Source organism: Eptatretus burgeri, chromosome 18, assembly GCF_056783735.1.
Source record: "Eptatretus burgeri isolate ZD-2024b chromosome 18, Ebu_testis_v1, whole genome shotgun sequence".
Classification (NCBI taxonomy): domain Eukaryota; kingdom Metazoa; phylum Chordata; class Myxini; order Myxiniformes; family Myxinidae; genus Eptatretus; species Eptatretus burgeri.
The window spans coordinates 39,615,972-39,634,849 of record NC_140978.1 but is presented as its reverse complement, the minus strand read 5'-3'; the positions used below and the strand labels follow the sequence as shown (position 1 = coordinate 39,634,849).

At 43.2% G+C, this 18,878-nt stretch overlaps 1 protein-coding gene across 2 annotated transcripts in view; it reads left to right on the top strand.

Moving 5' to 3' along the window:
• BLTP2 (bridge-like lipid transfer protein family member 2) overlaps positions 1-11,409 on the top strand; it is a 187,576-nt gene extending 176,167 nt beyond the window's left edge. For both annotated transcript variants that reach the window (XM_085863924.1, XM_085863923.1), the window contains 4 exons: positions 1,099-1,223; positions 1,834-1,941; positions 5,214-5,354; positions 10,533-11,409. In XM_085863924.1, coding sequence (XP_085720050.1) covers positions 1,099-1,223; positions 1,834-1,941; positions 5,214-5,354; positions 10,533-10,718 — 560 coding nt within the window. In that variant the 3' untranslated portion in view covers positions 10,719-11,409. The remainder of the gene's footprint in view (positions 1-1,098; positions 1,224-1,833; positions 1,942-5,213; positions 5,355-10,532) is intronic.
• The last annotated feature ends 7,469 nt before the right edge of the window (positions 11,410-18,878 follow it).

Sequence of the window (18,878 nt, the reverse complement as noted above, 5' to 3'; positions counted from 1 at the left end):
GACTTGAAGAGTGGCACCATGATTTGGTGAGGGGAGCGCTTGGCATACCTCACTGACGAGGTCTCATGTTCGGCTGTAACTACTGCGTGTTTGTTGTCATCTATGCAGGGGTCATCAGAGATGATTTTATCAATTATCGTGTGATATAATCGATCTGTTGAGTAGCAACTGAGTCGTGGGTAAATTAATTGGCGATACATATACTGAAATCGAAGTAAAATGATGCAATTTATTTTTTGTTGTTGTTGCAATTTTCGTTGATTTTTCTTAATTTTCTCAGGATTTGTAAACTTTGATGATTCTACAAGGAAAATTGTAATTTTTGTCAATATCGCATTTTTTTTGCCCAATAACTAAATTTCGCAAGACCTTTGGCTGAACCGACCTCTTATTTATATGACGGGAGACATCCATCCGTCAAAAAAAACATAAGGCCTGAAAATTATATTCGTATATTGAACGGTGTATAATTCAACTGTAAATGGCAGCCTTTTTCAGGTGTGGATCCCTTACTATCAGAGATTGTGTTGTTGGTCATCACGTCAGAGGTCTGTATTTGAGGTCGTCGTTTATTCCGATTTTGGGATTAAGAAGGTGTTGCTTTCTGGTAGCCATTCGCCCATTGCCATTTTCTTCTCAGATGCGTTCAGTCGATACTTGAGCGTAATGCTTTTTGAGGATGTTTAGTGGCTTTTGCCAGAAATTTAGCATTTGATTTTGGTCTCTTGGGTTTTGTTCCTTGCAAAGAACTTATGGCTTCTTCTCTTAACACTGTGATCATTCCCAGCAGTGTTTTTGAAATAGCTTCTCCCAAGTGTTTGCATTCTCTTCTTGTGCACTTTTGTCTGTCATGTTCCCTGCTCTAGCCCATAGCACGATCCGTGTTTTTTATTTCCTTTGAATTGTTTTTTTAATCCACCATAATTCATGTTGTCACAGAAGTTTATGATCGTAATTGGGCGGTGCAGACTTGCATGGTAAATTGTACTGAACAAGAGAACTAGTGATCAATTATATCTGCCCTTTTTGCCTCCATTTCTTGAATGCATTCCTTTTGCTTACTTTCCTTTTTGCTTCTTCTTTGTTCCTCCACACCAGGCATCCCTCACAGGCATCATGCTTCTCTTGCAGCCGAGGAACCACTCCCTCCTTGCCGTTTACAGAGTGCGGGAGGATTTCCCAGAGGATCTGTGATGAGACGCTCAACACGAAAGACAGTAGAGGTACGAACGACTCCGTGTTACAGTAATCGGATTGTTTTCGTCCGTAAGGGGAAATGCTACATGCACACACAACATGCCTTATTTTGTTTCTCTTTGACTTAAAATTATCTCATCCCAATACATTTTAGCAGTCGGACGCCGCTCACTCGCACGGATGCATTTTGCCGGAGTGCTTGATTGGCTAATGCACAATTCAGATATATAATATAAATAATTGGATATAACAGGGGTTGGTTCCACATGCTCCCCTCCCACCCCCAGACACGGTATGTGCAACTTGGACCTTAATATAATTTTCTATGATGTTTTTGTTTGATAATCTATCTATAATTCCAGCTGTGTGTGTGTGTGTGTGTGTACGTACGTACGTACGCGTGTTTAATTTTGTACCTGTAGTTGGAGGGACAAATACAATGTACTCGAGACCATAATATGACGTCATGCTTTTTCAAACCACTGAAACACAAGAATTACACTCATCTTACATTCTTTGCTTCACACCCTGCAAGGAAATATTTTGTTTCCATTTCATCTTTTTTTCAATTTTTTTTTCTTTTCTTCCTATCCTCGAACTACAATAAATTCCTCTTGTTCGTCCTTTGCTCTTCAGCCACAGACAGTGTTTGATGACATTGACAAGATGAAACAACGGGCAGCCAAGAATAACTCCTTTATCTACATCAAAGTCCCACAGGTTCCACTCAACGTCTCATACAAGGTTCGTTTGTTATCTCTTAAGTTATAGTTGGTTTGTTTTGTACTTTTTTGGGGGGAAAATTATTCTTTTTTAACCATCATAATGCACATCGTACCCCAAGCTGATAAAGTTGAGCGTGCATGGTGAAAAGGCCAAATTTGGAATACCCACCATATTCTCACCAGTTGGTTTATGGCCACAGTTTGTGTGTTTTTTTCAACCTTCGTTATGGTGAGGAGGTCGGAGGGAGGGGTGGTGGGGGTGCCAGGTTACCAGTTGTTCCAAGTCCCAACACGATACCTGTTTTTTCATCAACAAAGTGTCACCTGGCGATGCAACAAGTGAATAAACAGCAGCGGTTCTATTAAACTCTGGTGACAGAGGGATGTGCGATTTATTAAAGTGGAGTCATTTGGGGGATTTTCTTCTTCCTCCAAAAGTTTCCTTCGTCCTCTTCAGTCTGGTGGCTGTGCCTTGATGCTCCATGTAGGTTGTGTCGTACCAAACTCCCAGCATTGTTGTTAGCATTATTTATTGCTTGTTCCTTCCCTCCACTTTTCCCATAACCCCGTTTTTAATGATTGGTGGTGATCTACGGCTCATGGAGGAGCGTGTACACAAATCCCACAGAAGACAAAGGCATTAGGAGACAAAAGTATGTTTTTACATGAACTACAAGGATATGCAGGAGACGATGTAAAAAAAATCATACAGTCAATGGGATTTTAACCTGAGATCCTGGCACCATGAGCCATGTGTTCACATGGCAATTCAAAAATATGATCTCAATTTTAAACTTAAAAAAGCAGGACAACATACTAACATTAATAGTTAGCTTTAATGAGCAATATATGATTTATTAAAATACTGTTACCTTTATTGGGGAGGGGGCATTAGTTAGAATTTAAGGGCTTAGCACCATTTGTTTCATGTCGTTTATAGGACTTTTTAATCTGTATTCAGTGCATGTGGATAAGGGTAACTTGTTCATTGGTGTTGCCAGGGTGACAATGCTATCCAAAATAGTGGATAAAGAGGGTAAGACATTGTGTTTTCTTGTTCCCCAATGTCTGGAAGCAGGTGAGGCCAGGTAAGTGTGGATGATATTGAAGTGCAAAGAACCCTAGGGGTCAGAACAGGCCGATTTTGGTTATTTGAGGCTGGAGAAGAAGGGCGGGGACTGCTTGCCGTGTAGAGCTATGATTAGCTGTGAGGCCTTCACGCGTGTATTTCCTTGATTGGCCTGGTGCTGCCGTCACATGTTCTGTGGGTGCTCGTTGGCTGGATGGGCCTTGACTGATCTGCGGTCAACCTTAGGGGAAAAGGTGGGGGCTGCTGGGGTGAAGATAAGATGGTGCATTGAGCTCCGCATTGTGCCAAGAAGAAGATCGAGATCTTTAGTCTCGTCTTGGCCTCCAATAGTGGGGCAGATAACAGCAATTTTTGAGAGGAATCGTGCAAATGATGATACAAGCATCAAATTTGGCACATTTGTTCTCCAGGGGATTCTAATCAAATCTGCCCGATTGGCCATTTGGAAATCCAAGATGGCGGCCATTTTTCAAGATGGCCGCCAAGTTAGCCTCCCGAAGTTGACTTTTTGCTTAGAAATATTTGTAGTTGTCCAATTTGCATGATCTAGGTGTGGATGCCTATGTTTTCAAGCCTGCTGGAGTGGAATTTCCTGTTTTTAAAGCCCCCTGACACACTTTTTCTGATTTTGCACATTTGTTTATGATTTTCATACGTTTGCATGACTTAACCTGTATGTAGTAGTAGCTACTTATGCATGGGGTGTAGGGGTGTAGTGTTAGAGGTAATACCTTTGTTTCAGCAGTCAGCCACATCCCTTGGATGGACTACTGGCACTGGTCCTCATCACTGGCCCAACTCTCATCTATGCTTGTATCATCATTTGCACGATTTTCTACTATCTACTACACTACAACTCCTTGGCTGGTTGCTTAGCTGTGAGTTGCCTGGTCCCGATCAACTGTGCTGCTCATCCCGTGTGTCCCACCCGTGCCGCTCATCCCGTCTCTCCCGCACGAGCCCGTGCCGCTCGTCCTGTCTCCAGCACGAGCCCGTGCCGCTCGTCCCATCTCCCACCATGCCACTCATCCCATCGTCCGTCCGTCAGTGCCGCTCGTCCTTTCATCGACCTGCCAATGCCACTCGTCCTGTTATCCACCCGTGGCCACCAGTGACACTTGTGTCACCCATCCCATTGTCCACTTGTGCTGCTCATTGGTCCACCTGCTGCCGGTCTCACGAGGTCTCAGCTTCCTGTGGACTCCCACTTACCTGGTTTACCTTGTGAATGCAGAATGGGTTATTACTTTATTGCATGGTAAATTATGACGTGTTCTATCTGTGTTGTCTAGTGCTCGGATTTATTTTTCTGTCTCGTCCCATGTGTTTTATTTAATTATTATTTATCAAAGGATGCCTGTGTGTTTGGTTTTGCCATATTTGCTGTACCAATGTTTGGGATTAATTTAGAGTCAATTCAAATATTGATAACCGGCGTGATTTCGACCTCGCTCAGAGTGCAAAGTGCATACTGTGCTCAGGCACAGCGGTGTTCTAAATGGATTAAAGTTTTGGTATCTTCGAACTCGTCATTCGATATGTAGTCTTCATGTCAGCTGCGGTTGAGCATTTGGCGTGATGCTGTACTCGACAATATCGTGATTCATAATAGGGTCTTAATGGGGGTAGCCCTCAACACTAATTATTAATGGGGTAGCCCTCAACACTAACCAATAATATACAGTGTAACCAAGTGTAAGGTGTCCAGCCCCCCCTCCAATTCATCACCACTCCGCCCCCTCCCCCCCATCCCATACAGATATCTTACACTTGATACTTCCACTCGTATCCTGTCTTGTGTCCTTCCGATGTGGTTTTACCCACTTCTTCAAGGGGGAAGTTCACCGCAATCTCATTTCATCTTCCATCCTCATTCATGATCCTCTCTGTCATAAAATACCAACTCCTTCCTGGAAGTTTTCTTCTTCCAGCAGATGCTATGTGAATGTGGTTCCCATGGCCATTTGTTTCCCCACAGCCTCACATTTGAATGTGGGTCTTAATGGGGTCGCCCTCAACGCTTTGTTATCTTTAATTCTTCCACAAGCCATGATTTGTTTTTCAGGAGTAACTCCTTTGAGGAAATCTAATCACCAGTCATTTCCTTGTTTGTTTTCACGATAAAATAGTTTTCATGTCCATGATGGTGTGATATTTCACGACGGTTCGTTTTGAGTTTACAGGACATCTTCTTTGTCCAGGGTGAAAAGGAGAAGAATCTGGAGGACGTGAAAGACTTTGTGTTAGTGCTGCCTTGCTTGGAATATCACAACTGTACTTGGACCTGGCTGGACCTCGCACTCGCTCTCAAAAGGGACACGAAAAAGGCACTTCTTTCTCAGGTCAGCGGAGTATGTCTCTCCTTTTCCCATTCCCAAGCCCGTCTTCTCTTCCAAATCTATCCCCCCTTGCATATCCCTTCGATACCCTCCCCTGTTCTTCCTCACCTGCTTATAATGCAGCATGGAATGCAGTCCTCACTGACTGCACTGTATTTTCACAAGAAGATCTGATATTGACGACGTGCTGTTTACTCGAGCCATGCGGGCAGCATCTTGCTCACCCAATTACTTTTTAGTTTGCAGCGTTTGTAAAGGCCCTGTCACACCTTGACGTTTTAGCCAGCGTATGGCAAGGTATCAAAATGTATGTAAAACGCTGGCGTACGCTGAACTATTGATGTTTTTTTCCAGTTTTGGACGTATTCATAACGAGTTGGACGTATGCATAACGTATTAGTAACGTACACAGAACGTTTCGATAACATATAGATAACTTATATCAACGAATGCTGAGCGTGTTGTCAGCGTTCACAACCTATGCCCAACGATAGTCTAACTTATGCATAGCGCAACAGCGTATCGCCGACGATCACGTTGCGTAGCCTATTTAAAGGCTGCGGCTCGACGATTCAAATCATAACCGCACTAGACATCGAAGTGTCAAGCCGCTGTCACACCTTGACGTTTTAGCCAGCGTATGCCGACGTATGAAAAATTTGCCGAATACGCTGGCACACGTCGAATACGTTATGGGTAAGTTTTGTATACGTTAAGAGCACGCTGAAGCACGCTGGCATACGTCGTAGTACGCCGAGCACATCGACAAATTTTCAGCATGCTGAAAATTTTTCGACATATGCCAGCGTATGACACACGTTCCGCATACGCTGGCCATAAGTTGTAGGCACGTTACGCGATCGTTGATACACGTCGACACACGTTACTTGTAAGTTCTCACAAGTTGAAACACGTCGAGGTAATGTTTAGCGTCAGTGTTCCAGACTCCCTGGTTGTTTCTCTTTTTTTTTTCTTCGGCATGACGGTGATGTTGACACTTCGATTTCTAGTGCGGTTATGATTTAAATTGTTGAGCGGCAGCCTATTAATTATATTATATTATATTATAACCGCACTATAAATCGAAGTGTCAACATCACCGTCATACCGAAGAAAAAAACCCCCAAAAAACCCCCAAAAAACCCCTAAAAACCAGGGAGTCTGGAACACTGACGCTAAACATTACCTCGACGTGTTTCGACTTATGAGTTAACTTACAAGTAACGTGTGTCAACGATCGCGTAACGTGCCTACAATACGTTACTCATTGGTTAGAAATAAGTTTCGGGTACGCTAAACATTACCTCGACGTGTTTCGACTTATGAGTAACTTACAAGTAACGTGTGTCGACGTGTGTCAACGATCGCGTAACGTGCCTACAACTTATGGCCAACGTATGCGGAACGTGTGCGTCATACGCTGGCATACGTCGAAAAATTTCAAGCATGTTAAAATTTGTCGACGAACTTGGCGTACTACGACGTATGCCAGCGTACTACGACGTATGCCAGCGTGCTCTTAACGTATACAAAACTTACCCATAACATATTCGACGTGTGCCAGCGTTTTAGACAAATTTTTCATACGTCGACATACGCTGGCTAAATCGTCAAGGTGTGACAGGGCCTTTAGATGCAGATCACACCAGATAAACCAAAACGGCCACCAAAACCCCCGAGGAAACTCAATGTGCACGAGCTGGAGAATGTGAGCATGCAAGTTGAACTCGAAAATGAGATTGCAGACTCTGTGAGAAACATTGTGTTTGAAGGTGACGTGAGTGAAGCAGTTCAGTGATGCATCTCTCGAGGGTCGTTAAAAGTTATTGGTAAAATCCAATTTTAAAATGCTGATTGGCTTGGTGAAGACATAGAAACCATGAAGGTCTTAGATGTAAGACGAATAGCAAATAATGTATATATTAGAGTGGTTTTTTTTGTCTCTGTTTGTTTTCGTCACACAACGTCATCATGCCTGGGACGTCATTACGGCATACGACGGCTGGCTCTACTACCCACCACCGATTTGATTTTCTTGCAGTTTAGGCTAAACACGTCGAACCTGACATCGTCACAATCGCCATGCATGCCCCACCTTTATTACGTTTTCCTTTCAGTGTGAAACACAAACAAAGCGATTGCTAAAATGATCATCAAATATTGAAAGGAGAGGCGTCACAGGCTTTCCAACGACGCAGTACTTATGTCTGGGACTTATTAGGCTTCACGTTCAGGCTGCTTCAGATAATTAGCTTAAGTTTCTTCATGGAGGAATATTGTTTTCGTATGTTAATAATAATATAGTAACTCTTATCGTAACACTGCACTGTCTTTGTCGACCGAACAAAGTCCTTCGATTCAGTCGACCGAGAAATCTTGTCGAAATTGCTAGGCTTCGGTGGACGACGCCCTCCTTGGCAGGCTGGGGAAGGTGATGTTTCCATGTTGACATGAAGGCGTTTGCCTCAGGTTGGTGGTGAGAGAAGGGAAATCTTTGATGGAAGTCATGGGCTAGAAAAGGGATGTGTGTTAACTCCAGTGATATTTACAATATTGCTCACTGCAGTATTAAGATCAGTAAATGATGATAACTAAAATGGTACTTGTATTGTAATGAGAACACATGGTAGACTTTTTAATCTTCCAACACTGAGGATAAACACTCATGTGTGTGTTATTTTGGAATTTTTTGCACCGACGATGCCGCCCTTATTGCTCCAATTTGGATGGCATGCCAATATCTCTCGGTCTCAATCTCTTGAATATGGCTCCACAAAGTTCGGCCTCACCATCAACGTGAAGAAAACAGAATATCTGTACCAGGTACCACTTGATAACACGACCACCAACAAACACCCCCACTGTCCGTATGATGTTTGCACGTGGTACATGCTTGGGAGCCTCATTGGTGTGCATTGCTGTCTGCGCCGTTGCTGGTGATTCGCGAAGAAGCGATGAAACTGTTCCAGCAGCTGAGGGGGTGTATCGCATTGGGATTCTCATGTGTGTACTTTGTGTGAATGTCTTTGCAACTGTGGAGGAACTCTGGGAAGGGTTTGAAACAGCATAGCACATACCTTGTGTCGGCCTTCTCGGGTTACTTTATGCAGCTTCTTTGGCTAGAGGTGTGTGGGTGTCAAAATATATATATATATATATATATATATATATATATATATATATATATATATATATATATATGTGCACGCACGCACGTACAGTATACTGCCTCACAGCATATGTCAACTGTTTTGCCAGAAGAGTTCACTTTCTGGTGGGACTACACTCTGTGCACTCGGTTCGCAACTCATAGAGTTATGATATGGCCGCGCATCCGAGCCATATGGTCTCAGATGTATATGTTGGACCATGGGCTTTGATCTTTGGGCCAAAGTACATGCATACACTCCTTTAAGAAGCTTTGTTTGACAGTGTACTTTCATATTATGGACAAAGTGCACAATACCTACCTTTGTTACAATGTTTGATTGTTTCCTGCTTTTCAAGCATTAAAGGCCCTTTCCTGAGATGGGGTTTGTGTAATCAATGATGTTGCGGTATGGCCATGCATTCTGGCTTTGCCGGCAAGGATGTATGAGTTTTTATATGACCATGAGCTTTGGCCTTCCAGCCAAATGCAGTGTATTCGTTTGATAAGCTTTGTATGACCAGATATGATTCATGGGGCCAAAGTACACATCTTCAGCTTTCCTATAATGTTGTGTGTATTTGGTGGCCAGAAGAGCGGAACAGGAAGTTCGTTATATATCGAGGTCCTGTGTGTTGATTTGGGTCCTGTACGTACTCCTGTGTACATTATGTGGCTGGCTGTGCCTACTGCAGCACTTTTCTGCTTTGGATATCTTCTGGGTTCTTTTCCCATACCTATGAGATCATACCGCTTGTTTGTTGTCGGCAAAATGAGTACCAGCTTACTGGAACCAGGGGGCACTGCATCAGCTGCACAGTTGTGCTCCCAGCGTTGAAGCAACCAGCAGCATATGAAAAAAATAAAAAAATTAACAACTAGAACTGCCACTTTATAACTGCTGGCGGTGATGACCGGGTACCCAGACGTCCGGCTTCGATACAAATACCGCCGAATGGGGCGCCACACGTTTCTCTACGACGCGGGATTCACAAGTTACGGACCGAGGAATGGGCCACATTCCATCTATTTCTTTTGCAATCCTCTTCACCACTGCGTTGTTTCCTGCAGCTTTGGCTTCTCAATTCTCCTTTAACTCGCCATTCCGTGTCTTTCTGCTCCTTCTGCTCCTGCTCTATTAATTTTTAAGCATTCTTTTTTTCCTCAACAACCACTTGTCCGATTGACACAAAATTTTCAGGGTAGGAGTGACCCCCCCCCCCCTTTCCCCATCATGGAGAATATTTTACTGATAATTGTGACATCATAGGTCACATGGAATGGCAGCCATCTTAAATTAAATGCAAAAACTTAAAACGTATCTCTGAAACTGCTGTTTGGAAATATTGAAACTTGACACATCTCATTCTACTCCCAATGGGGAATAAAGGGTTGTAAGGATGACGTCATCGGCGAAGTGGTAGACCAGCCATAAATGTTTTAATCAAAATCCTTATTGACCATTGAGATTCAGTGTGTATGTCCCGGCCGTAACATTTTTACCAATCGAGCTTTTTTCATCAAATCTTCAACAAACCTTTATTATGAGATTGTGGGAAAACAAATTAATAAAATGTACAATTTTTTTTAACCTGTCGTATTCATCAAGTTGAGTTTGAGTAGAAAGCGGACGCGGATGGGCTTTATTATTTATTCTGTTCTTTTATCTCTATAATTAATAATTCGTTAATACTTTATTTGTTAATCAAGGTGGTCTTACTCATTCACTCGTCGTTTCATTTGGGCACCAATGAAATCCAATTTGAGAGACTGATAACGGCAATCCGTTCCACCCAATCAGCTGACATGCCCAGAAGCGCTTGACCATTCGGCCTGGTCTCTTTTGACTGATATGTAACCCTGGGTTTACTGTGGCCCAAACTTTCTTATTATGCAAGATAAGAACTTCATGCCTGACAGACCCGTTTTATCTGCGTTAAGATGTCACAATGGCCCATTGCACATTAACTAAATAGCTGTGAGTTCCACTTTGATTCACTGTTTACACTAAATTATATTTCTAATTTTCCTAGGCCATCAAGGAGAAGTTTCGTCGGAAGACGATTGCTTCAAGCGAAGGGACAACACTGGGACAAGGAAGTGAGGGAAGCGACTCTCCAGTAGAAGAACAGGACAAGGCCCGGCTTCTCTTGGGAGAAAAGCTGAGTTCTGCGGAGAAAGGTGGTGGTCGGAAGGGATTTTTCTCTCGCAAAAAGTGACAAAGATCCTCCGCCGCAGACATTGATCTTGGAATTTTTATACGTGGACTGGATGCGAGTACTCGACACAATGAGTGGAGGCGATATTCACGTGAACATTGATTGAGTCAGAATCCACGTAGAGGACTTAATAAAAGTTTTTTTCAATGTATATACTGATAAATTGAGCAGACTGGGTTGATTTTGGTGTGGGTCATGGTTATAGATACAGTTCTGGGCGGATGTGTGGTGAGGTGGTAGAAGAGTTAAACTTTTAATGATTAGGAGAGGGCATGAATGGTGGGACCATTTTGATTATGTACAGCATTGAAGTGAATGTCGATGTCGGACAGGAATGCTATATTCAGCTCAGGGGTTGTGACGGTGTATTATCAACCAAAGCTGTGCAGTCACCAAATTAATCTTCGTTGTTTTAACCTTGCTTTGTTCATAGCATGGGTGTGGCTGCGGTTTGCAAGAGTGTGTGTGTGTGTGTGTGTGTGTGTGTGTGTGTGTGTGTGTGTGTGTGTGTGTGTGTGTGTGTGTGTGTGTGTGTGTGTGTGTGTGTGTGTGTGTGTGTGTGTGTGTGTGTGTGTTTGACGAGACTTATGAATGATTGGAATATTTTCTCATAATTCATACAAAAAAGAAAACAGTTTTAAGTGTTGTTTGAGGCTTGTGTCAGATCCATTAAACATTTTTTTGCAAAAAGCATTTTTTCTTGATTTCATGATCAGTCATCCTTGAATTGGAATATTTGCTACTGGAACACGTGAAGGTTGCTTTCTGTCTAAGAAATATAAATATCACAGGAGGTCAGGTAGGTCAGGACATAATGAAAAGGTAGTATTAATAGAGGTAAGGTAATTATAGGGTGAGCGAATCAAAAGGTATGTCATGGGTCGGTTAATAAGGGACCCGGACAACCGGAACCGGACACCCCGAGTATTTATTTACTTCCTAACCTGGACACCCTGCGTATTTATTGACAGTCCGTACAGTGTCGACAAAGAAAAGAAAGAGATGGATGGGCCCACAGCTTTCTTAATGTATGGGTACACGGAGTTCACAACCCACACCCACACCACACTTTCCAACAACTTTGTGTAATCGATGTATGGCTTCCCCTTGTGTTGTGGGGTCAATCTTCCTGGCTTGCACTCGGATCGAACCTTGGGAACACTCACCAACCAACACAAGACAAGTGTGCAACTTATTTTAATGTCTCTGCTGAAGTCACCAGAGGCGTTATATTTTTAGTCTGTCTGTCCATCCGCCCGTCCATGAGTCTGCGATAGGTTCTCATTACCATGATAACTTAAGAACGGCTGAAGGGATCTACAAGGGCCAGTCAATGAGTAACCTTAAAATATTTTTCACAACTTGTTTATTGCATGTACATGCATTACAACTGTGTTATTGTTCAACATGATCTCCATTGCATTCAATGCATTTTTCCATTGCTTTACTCAGGCCTGGATTACTATTGAAAAAAATGTATTTTGGCTACTTGTGTAGGCATTCGTGCACCGCCTATTGGACCTCTTTGTCGGATTGGAAAGTGGTTCCACCTAGCGCTTCTTTAAGTGGCCCAAATATGTAGTAATCTGAAGGGGTGAGTTCTGGCAAGTAGGGTGGATGAGGAAGACATTCAAAATGCATGTCCTCGATTGTTGCAGCTGTAGCGCGGGCAGTATGGGGCCGAGCATTGTCATGCTTCAGCAAAACACCGGTACTGAGTAGTCCACGACGTTTTGATCTTATTGCTGGTTTGAGATGATTTTTAAGGAGGTCACAGTATGATGCACTGATGACCGTGGTCCCTCTGGGCATGTAATGCTCTACAAGTGGGCCTCGGCTATCCCAGAAGAGTGTCAGCATTACTTTTTCAGCGGACGGCTGTGTGTGGAATTTTTGGGCTTCAGTGAAGTTGAATGGCACCACTCTTTGCTTGCCCTCTTCGTTTCTGTCCGAAAGTAGTGGACCCAGCTTTCATCCCCAGTCACTACACGCTGTAAGAAAGAGTCGCCATCTGTTTAATTACGTCGCAGAAGTTCTTCACATGTGGCCCACTCGCCGTACTTTCAGTTCGGGTGTGAGTTGTCGAGGCAACGCCCCTGCAAACACTTTGTGAATGACAATGTGTGTTGAACCATGGCTAATGTTCAATTCAGAGACCACTTCATCCAGCGTAATGCGACAGTTTTCCCTTGGCACGCGCTCAACTCCTGTAATCATCTCTGGTTTGTTGGCTGTGTGAGGCCGGCCCGAGTGAGCAGCGTCTGCCACACTGGATACTCCACTTTTAAGCTTCCTGCCCCAGTCGTACACCTGCTGCAGCGATAAACATGCGTCACCATATTGCATCTTCATTCTGGCATGGATTTCACTGGGATTCACACCCTCACTTCCTAAGAAACAGATGACAGAACGTTGCTCCTCCCTGGTGCATGCTTCCAAGGGAGCCACCATCTTGGAACTGCTCTACTGATGTCATACCCTCAATGTTTCCAGATCTAAAACAGGCAAAACATGACTCTTACCCATAGAAATAACAGTAGTGTCAAAAGAGAGGGTTTGACGCAATAATGTGTCACATTTCTCAAACTCGCAACATTCACTCGCTTACGCTCACTCATATTTTTCCTTTTCAAAATGGAACACATTACTGCGTCAAACACCTCCCTTTTGACACTACTCCCCTGCCAGGAGCTGGGCCTCACCTTCCTTTCATATGATAATTTCTTTAACCAAATTGAGTTGTCAAATAAAGATCCTATAAATATTTGTGTTTTATTTTCAGGAATAACTTAATTTATTCATCAATTTTTTTTTTAAATGTGGTGGCAGCCAATTAAAACCCCCAACCCCATTTTTTTTATTTACACTTGTACTTTAAACCCATAAGGTAATGTATTTATTCCACCACTCATTATATATATATTTTATCATCAAATGCTGTTAGAGCTTTCTTACAAACCGTCTCTGAGAAACATTTCGTGTTTATAATTTCGAATAAGATTCATCTCTCTATAAACATCCTTTCTCTTCCATATACATTCAAAGTAATGTTGAAAGTTTATGGTCTCTTTTAATACACTCTTCTGTCGACCTTTAAGTTTATTTTCACATTTGAATTCATTTAACCCTCTCATTAAGTATTTGTAAGCATATGCCTTTGATCTAACACCTACAAATTCACTTAGTATCTTCACCTCATTCATCTTTAAATTTACCTATAGCCTTTCTATTCTTATTCGAAAAGAGCAGGTTATTAGGATCATAATTACTTGTATCATAAATATCTTCATCTTCTTTCATATCCATATAAACATCATCTGTAGTTATCTCCAGTATGAAGCTATCCGTATCCATATATAGCAATACAATATTCTCACCATATCTTTTCTTTCGATTATTATAAAAGTAATCACACAGTGATACTTTGTAAGTAAATAGTAAATACTATTTCAAAGTAAATACTTTGAAAGATCTAAAACAAATGTTCCCACATAAATCGGTTTGTCCATCTATATACTCTCTCTATTCAAATGAACAGCACAAAAATTATCTGTAAATATTTCCACTCTTTTAAAGCTTGGTTTATTTATCAACTTGCCGCCTGCTCCCAAGTAGTAGCAAGTCTTACATTTTGTCCATTCCTTATATTTTCCATTGTTTTAGCAAATACAGAATTATTCATCAACTTGTAAAAGTCCTTTTCAAAATCATTATTAGCCTTTTGTTCTCATCCTCATATTATAATCAATATATTTATCTAACCAATGACTTTGACTAAACTTTAGTGCCCTATGTACCTTTTTAACTTGTAGTCCTGCTTCTATAAATTGCTTTCGATTTCTTTGATGTAAAACAAACTTCTCTTTATCAAACAATGTTGTTAGTAATTTAGTTGTAGGAATATATTTTAACAAATTTGAAGAACTAAAGCTCTTGATTGGGGATCTCTTTTTCACCTCCAGAAGGAAGGTCTTTATGTTTGTTATAAGTTTTCTAGGATAGTTTAAATCTACTTCAAAATAATACAAAATTTAGCAAAATATTTAGCAAAATTAGCAAAAACCCGTTGAGCAAAATATTCTTGACTTGTGAAGATTATATCATTGAAGATAGATTTGAACTCGTATTCTTTCAACCATTGAAAATTACCATAGGGTTGAGATTCAGACATTGCCCAGCCATACAAGTTATAAGCATCAAAGTACATTCAGTAAGATGTGGGCTTATCTGGCAAGAAGTCTGGAAGATATTTATTATTTGCCTTAGCATATCTCTTTGAACAAACTTGTGAAACCCCTCCTCTTTTAGCCTTCTCAATCATCAAGAGCATATCTACATCACTTAGAAGATCAAGGGGTTGTTTCGTCATTTTTAACATAGCGCTCCAGGCAAGTCCAGGAGATGTATAATAATGGGCAGGATCAAGTCCAAAGGAATCTTTATTATAACAAACTTCTCTAAATTTCTCAAACACATCAGCGAGTCTTAAAACATCAGTTATTAAATAAAGGTCATGATATTCACCCATATTCTTAATCTCAAACTCTTTCCAAACTTGTTTTGCTCTTTCATATTCTTCACCCGTAATATGACATCTTCCTAACTTGTTTTAAAACGCTTTTGAGGAGGAAGTCTTGTTTCTTTAAATCCTTCAAAGGAATCCAAAGTAAATGCCCTTTTTAGAAATAAGAGAATTGTCTTTCCCCAAGTTGGCTTCAGTCCTAAATTGACTGGAAAGGACAGGAAAAGAGGAGGTGTTTGAAACCAAAGAACTTAGAGGGCTTGTCATAAATTTATAACAGTCAATAAATCTAATATTTGTATTTACACCCATTTCACGAGTATAAATCTGTTTTGAAAATGAGATGTAATTTTGATTTGTATGAGTAATTGCTGCCATCTTTCCAGTCTTACTTAGTTATTTAATAAAGAGATGTGTACCAAAATGGTCGGACTTTGTACCAGTTTAGCATGGGACAATTACGATGAGCTTACGGAAACACTGTCAGGTGGTGGAACCTTGCACGATACTGCAGGTATCTGCTATCAGAACGAGCCAAACATGACACTCGACGAGTCACCCGAAGAACCTCCCTCCCAGCGACAGCTAACTTCAGTGGACACTGCTGGGACACAGAGTTATAGTTCGAAACGAGTATTCCACCTAAAGGAACACACTTTGGAACCATATCGCAAGAAACCTAAGATGACAGTCTTTCAGTATACAGTCAAAAGCATACCATGACCACCCACTGCATCTCACTGACATGGAATATCGAGATATTGTTGCGAATTCGCGCCCGCCGACGTGCGAACGGCCACGTGACTCGTATCGCGGCACGTCGCCCACCAGACGGACAATTCCGTCGTGACCCTCTCGGACTAACGCCGGGAGCTAGTCACGGGTGGGCCTTTCGGCCTCACCACGATCGTGCCAATCGGCCACCCGCGTGGGATAGGGTTGTTCGCCAAACTCGACCTACCTAAGTACCCACGCGGAGGGTAGACCGGGCGATCGCACCTCGCTGCAGGTCGACCCCGGACACGGGCCGCTTAAGCAACCCGTTCCGTACTATCGGGATAACCGAGCGGTGTTATCGTCGGCCTCAACGGTTCCGATTAATTATCGGGTGTATTAAGCCCACAACCAACCCTTTACGTGAAGCAAGATGGAGATTCAATTAAAGAAAAGACAAAGCGAAACGGGAAAACAGTTCAACATGATGCACATTTATTCCGCGGCACACGGAGAGCAAACATATACAATTAAAACAATTATACACAAAAAGCAAATGTAACAAAAGAAACAATGACGCAGAGATACTACCGACTAAGACCGACACACGGTAACACTTAACAGTTTTACTTCACCAGACTGGCGCCACACACACACGTTTACATAGAAACAAAAGAAAAGGCCACCCTCAAAGACAAGGGGGCAGACGGGGCCTGTGGGCCAATATTTGCGCAGGACCTGAAAGAGCGGTCAGGTCCACGAGACCGGGTGGGTCCTGCACGTGTCTTTGTGATGAGCCGCAAATGTGGCAGCGCGGCGGTGCCCCGACTTCGTGCTCCTTCGCGGGTTTCGTTGGCACTGCTTGGAGTGGGGTGGGAACGGGGCCCCCCTTTTCGCACTATCTCAGCGCGGGGGAAAAAGGGGGGGGAATTGTTGATGCTCTGGGGAAAGAGTATAGCTGGCTTGCTTGGGTCCCGTGACGAGCGATTCAACCGTGACCTCGTCGCCGACCGCCGTCTTCCTTGCCTCGGACCCGAACTCCTCGGTCTCTTCCCCCAATTCTCCTCAGCCGACTGCCAAAAACCACCGGGACGCCCTCTCCTCCCGACTACACTCCGCGCTCCAAACTGACTCTGCCCAAAACACTCTCCGCTCTTCCAAGGCCGACTCTCCGCTCTTCCAAGACCGACTCTCCGCTCTTCCAAGGCTGACTCTCCGCTCTTCCAAGGCCGACTCTGCCCAAACCGACTTTCCCAGATTCGCCTTGCGCTCGGCGCTTTATAGGCCGGCAGGAGAACCCATATGCAAATTTCTGGATCAGAACTAGCTCGGGGGCGGAGCCACGCTCGCCCATTGGACGGAGAAAAAAGGGCGTGAATCTCTCCTGATCCTAGAATTTGCATATCTCGATTCCACACAGACGCGCCTGGAGGCGGGGCCAAACCGCCCCGCGCTTGCTGATTGGACGGATCAGAAGTGGGCGCGTAGCATTCCTGATCCGAATTCTCCTCGAAAAGGCCGCATTTTGCACTCGCGGCTCGGCACGCGTCCCGTACGAGCCCAGGACAGCCTGACGCTCGGTGCTCACAGGTGGTGCGGGAATGGCCGTAGAAGGAGAGAGGTGAAGGTGGTGGAGGGTTTATGGTGGTGTTTTATGGTCATGGTGCCGTTTGGAATGGTGGTGATGCGATGTTTGCGGGAGCGAGTTGTAAAGGTAAAGATCGTGGCTGTTGGCGTTGTTGTTGTTGTGAAGCGGCATTGTGGTTGGTTGTTGTTGTGTGATGGCGGTTGAGACGTGGTTGGTTCAAAATAAAGATAGAACAGAAAAACGGCTATCTCAAAGCGTCGCAGCCCGAATGAATCACATTTATTCCCTCTAAACAACGGTTTTGGGGCTAACTACACATGTACTTACAGAGATATCTCACCTATGGGACCTGAATGGTGGTTTGCGAATTTCCACAACCGCAACAATATATTCTGGATGATGAGCATCGCACTCGACAAAACACCATTCTGGACAAGTTGGAACTCGCTTGTCACGGAAGAGCCACTCCCCAGATAGAGAATTGCCGACATGGAGAACTTGAATCTCCCTCCGACTCGTAGTGGCAGAAACGCTACGACTATCTCAGCGGGTTGCTCAGGAATGTAGAGAGGACTTCGTCGTGGTCCACTATGACTTAGCTATAGCTAAACCAGCTCTACAAATCCAAGCTGCCGAGGATCCTACGTATAACAACGTGTTCATCTGCTTTGGACCCTTTCACATTGAACTTGCATATTTTGGTGCTTGGGACACTTCCTCGATTGCTCTGGTGGCCCACAGATACTCACAGAAACAGGCGTTCTTGCTCCGGGGTCGCTGAATGGATTTCTATGAGGAAAACACTTCAATCGGTGAGCGGAATGGATGCTATTCCAATATATCATCAAATAAACATGTATCATGTCGTGTCTTCTTCATTTTGATGATATTATACTAACAACACATTTTGTATATTTATAATTGCAGATGTAAGGGCTTCATCCTCTCCTAGCGACAGCTTTCCAAGTTCTCCACTTCCAGAAGTTTCTTGAAGACACTGGTCTATTGCCTGAAATCTTTCTGACTGCAGTAGTATCTTCCAGACGAGATCTGACCCCTGAAGCATTCCATGAGATAGAAGTGAGCAACGACTACACCATAGTCATGAAGAAGTATACAGAGTACACGGCACTGACCATCAGCAGTCATAATGGAACAAAGCTAAGTTTTGGATGTTGTACATCGAACTAGTCCATATCTTCTTGTGATTCAGTTGAGCGTATAGAACAAATGACCTGCAGCTCTTCATTTTCTCCTTCGGCCAAATGTGTCCCCATCTTCTTTGCTGGGAATCGTCCCAACTACGCTCGATGGCTGGTTCGTTATTATCACAATC